The sequence below is a fragment of the Nannospalax galili genome, unplaced genomic scaffold, assembly GCF_000622305.1.
Source record: "Nannospalax galili isolate Female #2095 unplaced genomic scaffold, S.galili_v1.0 scaffold1023, whole genome shotgun sequence".
Classification (NCBI taxonomy): domain Eukaryota; kingdom Metazoa; phylum Chordata; class Mammalia; order Rodentia; family Spalacidae; genus Nannospalax; species Nannospalax galili.
The window spans coordinates 1,046,201-1,057,204 of record NW_008349234.1 but is presented as its reverse complement, the minus strand read 5'-3'; the positions used below and the strand labels follow the sequence as shown (position 1 = coordinate 1,057,204).

General features: G+C 41.4%; 1 protein-coding gene across 11 annotated transcripts in view; it reads left to right on the top strand.

Annotated features, from left to right (window-relative positions):
• The window catches only part of Tanc2 (tetratricopeptide repeat, ankyrin repeat and coiled-coil containing 2), a 496,754-nt gene that overhangs the window by 430,647 nt on the left and 55,103 nt on the right, over positions 1-11,004 (top strand). For all 11 annotated transcript variants that reach the window (XM_029570133.1, XM_029570139.1, XM_029570138.1 and 8 more), the window contains one exon: positions 5,461-5,569. In XM_029570133.1, the coding sequence (XP_029425993.1) occupies positions 5,461-5,569 (109 nt within the window). The remainder of the gene's footprint in view (positions 1-5,460; positions 5,570-11,004) is intronic.

Here is an 11,004-nt window from a genome sequence, read left to right as displayed (position 1 = left end):
GAGTCTCCTCTGATGGGGTGTATCCTCCCACACCTAGGATTCGGGGCCCAGAAACTAGGTGCCATCACGATGGGACCTCCTCCTTTCTAAGGATGGTTCTATGAGCCCCTGTGTCCACTAGGCAGCGAAACCTCCTGCCACCTATTTCAAGATCCATCTTGGGCCTTACACCAGGGATAATAGGGACTGTCCAATTCACCATAGGTTTTTCTCCTCCCCCGATCCCTCCCCGAGGGCATTGTAAGTGTAGCCGATCATGGGGAAGTCCTCCTTTTGTCAATGGGGCTGGAGGCTGCCCCAAACTTAGTTTAAAGGCTTTCCTTCAATATCAAATCTGGAGTTACAATCCTTCTGCCAATGGAACCCTTTGCGACACCGGGGACAGGGCATAGATGGGGGTCTTTTTGATACCCCACCTCCAGGCTTAGGCCAGTTTTCTCGCTGAGGGCAATTTCTTTTCATATGGCCAGTCTGGCCACAGCCAAAACATGGGCCTTCTATTCCTCTAGGCCCCATTGTTACCTGCTGACCCAGATTAAGTGAATTAAATGCCTGGGTTAAGGCATGGGTCAGAGCCTCTGTTTCCATCTGTAAGCCAGCAGCCACAGCTTTGGTTTTCCCCCTCTGGGTTCCCACCTCCTTGGAGGCAATTATCCATTGTTCCATGGACCTGTCCTTAAGGCCAGCACAGGCTATCTTGTGATCAGCATCCATTTTATCCTATACCAGGAGTTTAGTGAATTGCTCCCTCAATAGGCCTGGAGGTAATTTTCACTTTAAGCTCTTCTCCACTCTGTCTATAAACTCATAGAGGGGTTTGCCAGGCTTTTGATTAATTCCTGCAAGGGGGGATTCGGTAGGCCCCTCGTCCAATTTTCTCCAAGCATTTAATCCTATGACCCTGACCTGTTCTGTATATGGGGCTGGAATGCCCGACTGTTACTCCCCTGTGGCATAACAGTCACTTGAACCAGTCAACATCCCAAAAGTAGTGGGGACCGGTGGATTGGCACTTGCATTCCTCTCAGCCTGTATCCTGCATTCCTCCTTAAAGAGGGCACACCATGTAATATATATAGGGCTAGGAAGGACTGCTTTGGTGAGTTCCAACCAATCCTTTGTAGTACACTGCTGATGAGCCAAGCCTTGGAGGAGAGTATCTACTCAGGGTGATCCCCGGCCATCCTCAGCCACCGCCTTTTTTAATTCCTTTAAATCCTTCACCTCCCAGGGATACCAGGGGTCAGGGCATGTGCCTCCTGGGTTTACATTAATAGGATATGCTTCTACCCGTGGCCTCACAGGAGTCTCCTGAGCGGGGCCAGAATCCTGGAAATGGGTCAATTTTCATGGGTTTCAGGAAGCTCTGAAGCTGGCCAGGGCACACCCAAGGTGCTGCTTGTTACTTTGGCTGCTTTTGGATTCACTTCTGTTGCATTTCTGCCTTCTTCCTCAAACCCTTCCCATGATCCCCATGCCGGGGTTTCTGAAGGCTCGTCAGGAGGTGGCACCGAGGGCTTAGGGCTCTCAGGCCGAAAGCATGCCTTTAAGGCCGAAATAGGGTAGAACTCCAGTGGCAGATCAGCCCCCAATTGAACCTCCCTTTGTCAAGCTAGACATTCCACATGTTCCCATGTATCCCCAGTAAAAATATTAGCCCCAAGTAGCCAGGGAGCCAAATGAATCGCCTCTGCCCAAACCTTTTGAGCTACAGGATCTGACAAATCCAATCCCCTGCTTTTAAGCATATCTCTCAGCGCTTTAAGCGCTGGGTCTTCAAACTTAAAAATTGTGTTACCCATTTTTAGGGTCTTGCTTACCCCGAACTCGATTGGCACCAATCCTTTTTGCTTCTTTCTTACTTCTTTTCTTCTTTTCACCTTCCTTCGAGCACCGCGTTGAGCGCCAGATGCCGGGGGTTCGAACCAGTGACTCCCGGCGAGGTGAGGATTGGGGATGAGTAAGCACACCGTTCGCCAGCCCACGCCACCCCCATTACTTGGGAACACTCAGATGCAACAGGGAGTCTTAGTCAGGCAGAGACTCATTTATTGCAAGTGTCACAAAGCTTATAAAGGCACCTGGAACTCCCCCCTCCCCCCTGAGGGTGTATCTTAAGGATGGGCACGCGCTGATCAGGCACTCCTCAGCAGTGCGGAAGTATTCTTCAGACTTTCAAAGCAAGCTAGGCCACACCCCCAGTAACTTCCTTTCAGACCTATGCAAGGTGGGGCTTTTAGGTCCCCACAAATGCTGAGAGAAAATAGAGAAAGAAAAATACCAAAAGTTAAGAGAAAACCACATTACTTAACAGTGTAGAGGTTACCAGTGATGATAGCAAACAGTGAAGTGAGCAGCCTAAAGAATATCATTTAGGAATGAGCAAATGGCAAGAGAAGTGGAAACAAAGTAATGCAAGTGAAGTAGAGCAGCTTCAGACTGGAGGTTAGCTGGAGGTACAACACTTTACAGGAGGTACACTGGAAAGGCCACCATGTCGTGTAAATTACTGTCACTATAACCTACAGAACATAAGCTTTAAGTTCAGTGAGATCCAGATTATCAGAACTGGTTTGGGGGTCTTTAGTGCTTAGGTTGTTTTTTTTTTCCTCACTACATAGCACCGGCTAGCCTCAAACTTGTAGTCCTCCTGCCTCAGCCTCTGGAATGCTCATTAGGTTGGCAGGTAAAGGCCCAGAAGACTCATTCTTTTATTAAAACGTACCATGCTTCTATTCAAAAAGAAATGAATGGCAGTTGCTGCCCTCATCTTACCTACATCACTTGCTATTTATCTTTAGTGCCTAACGAATGGCAGCAGTAACCAACACTATCATCTCTAGCTACAGATCCATACTGGAGAAATGCAAGCATCTTGGTAGAAATGAATAAAATCACTAGGGCAAAGTCTTAAACTAAAAGTCCATTTCATTGTCAGACACAGCTTTTTTTGTTACCTTTATAATCCTGGTAGACCTGGATTCTCACTCATGACCTAAAACATAGTAAGTAGATCAGAGTCCTGTACTCAGGAGTTTTCCTCACAACTATGCAGCCATGAGTCACTTAAAGGAACAATTCTTACACCAGGAAACTCCAATAATTTCACTGTTACTAACTGGGTAGAGCTTTGAGGTCTTGAGAACAACATACTTCATAATATAATATAAATGCTTCCCATTACTGCCTGCCTTCCAGTGCTCCATTACAACAAACCACCTACCAAATAGAGCTTTCAAATTTTGTTCAGTGAAAATTCAGTGGCAATTCCTAGATGAGGTAAGTGTGAAACAAGTCTGGGTCAAGCCTCCTGATGATAGTGATGAATCCACCAAAGATGACCCTTTTCCAGGCATGCTTCCAGCTAAATAATTTCCTTTCCATATGATTAACACTGCCTGACTAAACAAGTTAACAAGGTGACTGAAGTTAAGAAATTCTGTGATGCCAAAATTTTGAATTTCCTTTCAAAATCTTACTGAAATAAAGTTTCCCTAAGATGTCCCACCTCATATTCTCCAGGTTGAAAAGAAGGGAAGGAGAAAGGGAGGAGGAAGTAAGGAAAGGAAGATAGGAAGAGGGAGGAAGAAGGAAGATGTTCTAGTATCCTTTCTCTCCCTTGGTTTTTTGTTTGTTTTGTTTGATGCAAAGCCTCACTATATATCCTAGGACACAGGCCCCCAACCTGTGATCCTCCTTTTCCACTCAGATGCTGGGATTACAGGTATATGCTGCCATATCCAGCTAGTGGCTTTAATTTAAAAAAAAAAAAAAAGTCCAGGGTTTTTGTGTTTTGTTTGTTTTTATTACCTTTATTGGGGGGCACAGACATACCAGAGTGCATGAGGAGGTAAGAAGACAACTTTCAGAAATTGGTTCTCTCTTCTACCTTGTGGGTTCCAGGGAACTCAGGCTGTGAAGCTTGGTGGCAGGCTCCTTTACCACTGAGCCATCTTGCTGGCCCCTAATGTCTAGTTTTTTTATCCTAAAAAAGTAAGCACTTTTTTTTTGTCTTTTTGAGACAGGATCTCCCTGTTGCCCCAGCTGGCCTGGATCTCACAGAGATCCACCTGCCTCTGCCTCCCAAGTGCTGGGACTAAAGGCATGCACCATACCTGGCCAGAAGTGAGTGTTTTTATATGCAGTAGGTTGTGTTAAGTATTGTGGAGAATATAAGCAATATAGATTTTCTTTCAATAATATAAATAGAAGTACACCCATATGTCACACATATTTCCACACAAACATACTTTGGCACATAAAGAATAAATTGCCTAGGGATATAGCTCACTTGGTAGAATACTTGCCCAAATTTGTAGGCAGCCCTGGGTTTGATCTCCAACACAACATAAACCAAGTATGGTGGCACATAGCTGTGATCCCAGGACTCTGGAGTGGAACCAGGAGGATCAGAAGTTCACAACTGGACCAGTGAGATGGCTCACAGTGTAAAGGCACTTGCTGCCAAGCCTGATGAACAACCTGAGTTCAACTTCCAGGACCCATATGATGAAAACTTCTGAAAATTGTCCTCTAGTCTTTTCATGTATGTACACACGTACACACACACACACACACACACACACACACATATATGTAATTTTAAAAATTAATTTGAGAGTGTGTGTATGTTAACACTTAATGAATATCACTAGACTACTTAAAACTAGAAAAAAACAGAATATCCCAAAACAAATGGATTACGCAGTAGTGATTTGCTTCTTATAATGAACAACCCTAAATTAGAGCAGTTTAGATGATACCAGGGCTCAGGCTCTATTTTTCCAAAGTTTTCTTAGTCTGGCCCTCATTTTGGCTTTGTCTTTAGACCTGCTGATCACATGATTTAGGAAGGCAAGCAGTTCTGGCCATCATAAGCAGATACAGAGGTAGAAAAAGATAGAGCTTTCTCTTTCATGAACAGATTGGGAATCTGTTGACAGACATGGAGGATGGGTGCCATTGGGAAACGTGGTCTGGTGAGGAAAGACCATGTAACCGTGGTAAATACTACACTAGAGGTGTGTACAGTGTTTGCTGGTGGTACCACAAAGCAAGCACTCCAGTGTGCTCAGCTGGAGGGAAAAGGTCAAGACTTGGGAGAGGCTGACCAGAAAAGACCTCCAGAAAGAGACTACCAGTCCAGTGAAAACACAGAACAAGAAAGACAGTACAGAGATCCTGAGGAGCACTGACCTTTTTACACTTGTAAAGTAAGAGTTGCTGACAAAGGCAGAAAATAAAACTGAAAGTCTTAATGCCGTCTGTGTGGGGGATGGGAATAAGCCAAGTAAAAATGACATTTGTAATATTCAGACATGTTATGTGCCTAATAATAAGTACCCTTCCCCAAGATTCTGATTGAGTAGCACATAGTTTTGTTGGAGATACAGCTGGACCTGAAGAGTCAAAGCAAAATTGAGGCATTAAAATTTCTAAAATCAGTCTCTTTCTTTGCAGGAGTGGTCACACATTACTTGCCTTCTGGTTTTCCCGCCAAGAGGGGAAACTAAACAGACAGCAGACTGTTGAACTGGGACATCACATCCTCAAAGCACACATCTTTAAGGTAATTAGAGACATGAAAGCCTGATTTCTTTCCATCTCAGCAGACTTCCTCAACACTACATGTATGAAATGAAACTACTGTTATTCCAGGGTAGTCCCTACTTTCTAAAATTACTTTCTCTATCTGCTAAATCATATGTCCTCTTTATACCTCAGCCTTTATTATTGCATTTATTTATTTATTTATTTATTTATTTATTTATTTATTTATTTATTTATGGGAGAAGGTGTGCATGGTGGTCAGAGGACAACTTGCAGCATTTGGTTCTCTTCTTCTACCTTTTGGTCCTGGTAATCAAACTTAGGTTGGTTAGGCTTGACAGTAAGTGCCTTTACCCCCACTGAGCCATCTCGCCAGCCCTTATTCCTCAGCCTTTAAAAAGAGAACACCTCCCCTACAGAGAAGCTAAATATGTTAATCAGCTAAATTTAGTGATACCTCAACTTTCCAAGGAATGTATGCACATTATCATTGACATAGGAACATATGCATACATGCATGTGTATGCTCCATATATAACCTGTCCTCTTCTGAGGACAGTAATATTGTAAAAATCAGTTTCAGGTTTTCATGATACCTAAAAATCAAGATAGTTTTCAATTTTCTTGTAACTGTTTATTATTATTATTATTATTATTATTATTAGAGATGGTCTCATTCTGTAGCCAGGGATGGCACTGAACTTCTGATCCTCCTACTCAGCCTTCCAAGTGCTGGGATTACAGACATGAATCACTACATTCAGCTCTCTTCTAGTGCTATGATTTCTAAACTGTTTACTTGAAACTAACCTTCCTTGGACCTATTTGTCCAATCTCTATCAAGTTGTAATCCCAGTTTTTCTCTCAGACATTTCAAAATATGCAAAAATTCTGTGACATTAGCCTCCTCTTAATATCCATAAGGCTGGAACACCCAAAAGAGGGCATATAATAACTGCTTATGTTCATTGATTCATTTAGTCAACAATTACTGAGGTATTGTACTCATGACTAAGGATTCAAAAGTTTAAAATATATAGTCTCTAATGTCAAGAAATTTATAGTCCATATAACAGTTTTTGAGTTCAAACATAAATCACAGGAAGAAATTTGTTGTCCGCATTTTCTAGCCTACTGTTTACTATTACTGTGTTTGATGGTTCCAATCCTATGGGCTCGGGTATAACTCAAATATAGAGTTCTGGCCTAGCATGCAGGAGGGCCTGAGTTCAGTCTCCAGCACTGAAAAAGTAAAAGGTCTCAGCCAGAAATGGTGGCACACTTCTGTAATCCCAAGGAAGGAAGGAAGGAGGGAGGGACATTTTTTTAAGGAAGAAATTCTGTTAGTTCTGTCTCTAGTCTCCTCAGTTTTTCCCTGATTCAGAATTTTAATACATGAGTATCTTGACCAGTTCTCTTCAGAAAGGTGGCAACTCCAAGAGTCTCACAATTTCTTCCCAGTATATTACCACACAGCCAGAGAAGCTTTTTCATCATATGAACAGAAGTTAAACCCAATTGATAAGTCCTTTATTTGAATCATAACTGTCTTCTCTAACAAATCATTGTGCCACAAATGACCTTACTTGATGGGAACAGAATACAACTAGCAGAACAGGCAAGGTTCCCATTTCAAGTTGGCAGGAAAGTGTCTACTATGTCCATAAGCTCTAAGATAAAAATGTCCTTCAGTTAGATAGGAAGGTAACCTAGGTATCAGTTTATCAGTTTTTCAGTGTAACTATCTGCCCAAGATCAGATGCAAAGATGAAGTGGATGCTTGCCTTTGTAAACCATAAGATAAACACCACATTAACAGAGAAAGAACATGAAGCTTCATTTGACTAAGTGTGACTTTAGACATAGAAACCCACATTTGAGCCATATACTCCTGTCATTAGCAGTTTTATCTTATGTTGATGCAGACAGTGTGGTTGCCTGAGATAAGAATGTGTGATTCAGCCGGGTGTGGTGGCGCACGCCTGTGCTCCCAGCACTTGGGAGGCACAGGCAGGCATATCTCTGTGAGTTCAAGGCCAGCCTGGTCTGAATAGTGAGTTCATCGTTGCCTAGGCTGCAGCTGACAGGATCACCCAGACTGAGGTGACAGGATCGTTTCACTGCACAATGCTCTCTGTTGATAGCTTTAGCTTCTTCTGGACTAGTGTCCTTAATACTGTCAGCTGAGGGTCATGAAAAGACAGATATGGTCATAACCAGTTCCACTCAGAACTTCTAATCTGCAGGGACATACAGTCCAACTTATATTTCTTTCTGGTTTTTAAGTTCCCATATCTTAAAAAAATACATATTTGTCATTATTAATAACCTTTAAAATAAGAAAAGAGTAAGAGCCTGTAATTCTGGATATTGACATAGCTGTACAGCCTTTTAATTCTATTTATTTTTAACACACTATTGAGGTATAATTTTATATGCCACAAAAATCTCACACATTTTAGGTGTATATGTCAATGAGTTTTTAGTATATTTAGAGTTGTGCCATTATCATCACTGAGTACATTTCTTCCTTTAAAACATAAATCTCAGAGCTGGAGAGATGTCTCAGCAGTTAAGAGCACTGGTTGTTCTTGCAGAAGACCCACATTTGAATCCCAGCGCCCACATGGCAGCTAACAACTGTCCATAACTCCAGTCCCAGGGGATCCGACAGCCTCTTCTGACCTCCACAGGCATTACACAACACGGGTGCACTTACCTACATGCAGGCAATACACGCATACACATTAAATAAAAATAATAAATAAATAAATTTGGGGGGCGGGGGTCTTTTTGAGACAGGGTCTCCCTGTAGCCTCAGCTGTCTTGGAACTCATTATGTAGACCAGGCTGGACTTGAACTCACAGAGATCCACCTGCCTCTGCCTCCTGAGTGCTGGGATTAAAGGCGTGTGCCACCATACCCGGCTATAAATGAAAAATTTTTTTAAACATGTGTTTAGGGCTGGAGAGATGGCTCAGCAGTTAAGAACACTGGTTGTTCTTGCAGAAGACCTAGGTTTGTATCCCAGCACCCACATGCCAGCTAACAACTGTCCTAACTCCATTTCCAGGGGATCCAACAGCCTCTTCTGTCCTCCACGGGCATTGCATGACATGGGTGCACTTACCTACATGTCGGCAATACATGCATATACATAAAATAAAAATAATAAATAAAATATATTTAATAAAATAGTATACTTTAAAAATGTGTTTAAAAAACATAAATCTCATTCCCAGTTTATGTCATCTCTCATTCTGGTTTCTATCTAATAGATTTGACTTTTCAAAACATTTCATTTAAATGGAATTATATAATCCATGGTCGCTTGTGCCTGGCTTCTTTCACTTAACATAATGTCACAGTTCATTAATACTGTGGCATAGATCACTACTTTGTTCATTTTTATTGCCAAATAATATTCCATTTTGTGGATACACCACATTTTGTTTATTCAATTAAATGTTTGGGTTGTTTCCACTTTTGAAATGAACATGAATAAATATTATGAATAGTATTTCTTAGAACATTAGCAAATAGTTTTTCCATCTGTTTAAAAACATTAGCTACGTTAACATGGCAATTAGTGGATCTACAACTTAGTGATATTTAGTACATTCATAATATTAAGATACAGGTTCATATGGACTGTATATCTGTTCTCTCTCTTGCTTTCTCTTTCTCTTTTTATCTCTCTCTTACCCTGTAGCCCTGACTGGCCTAGAACTCACTCTGCAGCCCACACTGGCCACAAATTCATAACCCTCCTACTTTAGCTTCCTGCATGCTGGGATTATAGGCATGTGCCACCACCATACCCAGCTATGTCTCCAGTTCCCCTGACTGTACATATATATGGTTCTGCCCAGAAGTGGGATTGTGCTGGGTGCAATGGTGTGTATATGCAGTCCCAGTTCAAGAGGCCAAAGGCAGGAAGTAGGTACAAGGCTGGGCAACATAGCAGGACCCCATCCCTTAAAAAGAAGTGAAATTTCTAAGATATGTAATAACTATGTTTAACATTTTGAGGATTTCTCTCTGTTTTCTGAAGTGTTGATACCATTTTATAATCCCACCAATAGTGTATGATGGTTCCAGTTTCTTTACCCTGGTCTGGAAATAGAGCTTAGTGTTAGAACACAGTCCCCAGCACCAGAAAAGAAAAAAGATGCATTATCTCTTTTGTTTTAGTCATTTTCATGACTTCAAACTGGTATCTCATTGTGCTTTGCTTTTCTTTTTTTGAAGGCAGGGTCTCATGTAACCCAGGCTGGCCTTGAACTTGCTATATAGTTGAGACTAGCCTTAGAACTCCCAATCTCCCTCCCCCTGCTTCCCTACCATTGGAATTAAATGCATGTCATTATACTTGGCTTCATGGTGGTTTTGATTTGCATTTCTAATGACTCATGTTGTTGACACTTAGAATTCTCTTATAACCTTCTAATTGTCATTTAGACTTTTTTGCTTTTGAGACAAGGCCTCATGTAACCCAGGTTACATGAATATTGAATATTCTATGTAGTGGAGAATGACCTTGAACTCCTGATCCTCCTGTCTCCCAAGTACTAGGATTTTAGGCAAGCATCATTATATGCAGATTTTGATTTCTAAAAGTATAAGAAAACAAGATGTTTGGGAATTGTGGCCAGAGATATTTCAATCCAGTTTGTAACTCAAGGTGCTTTCATGGAATTGGGCCTAGTCACTGGGGGGATTTTGGAATAGTCTTGCAATTGCTCTCTGAATGCTTCCCTCTAAAATGTTCCTTTGGTTAGTCATACAACGTTTCTTACTAGAACAGAACTATTGGCCAGGGAAAAAACTTAAAAATATAAGAAAATTCCTTGGGCATCAATGAATGGCATGAGTTTAAATAAGAACTCTGAGGTGGGGCATGGAGGTGTACACTTCTAATCCCAGCATTTGGGAAACTACGTCAGAGGCTTGTGAGTTCAAGGACAGCCTGGGCTACATAACAAGAGTCTTTAACTCAAAAAAAAAAAAAGGAAGCTCTACTACTTACTCTCAATTTTCTCATCTGTAAAATGGTAACAAACTCTCAGTACTGTTATGAAGATCACATGTAAAAGATAAATTTTGTTAAAAGCATATTATAAAATACAAAATACAGGGGCAGGAAAGATGACTCAGTAGTTAAGAGTACTCTCTTCTCTTGGTGATAAGCATTACCGTTGAAATCCACCCGATGACTTCATAGACATACACAGGCGCCAAGGGTCCAAGTGCAACCAATTATGACTAGTAATAATCAGATGCATACAGATTTAGAGATGCATGCGCCAACATCTCAGTGTTAGTAGCAAAAACAATGAGTCTTTCTGCAAGGAACAATATACTCTAAAATGAAATGGAGATCTTTTTTAAAGGTTAAAAAATCATTCAATTTTATGTCTTACAGGGCTTATACAGAGTTCAGTATTGTATAA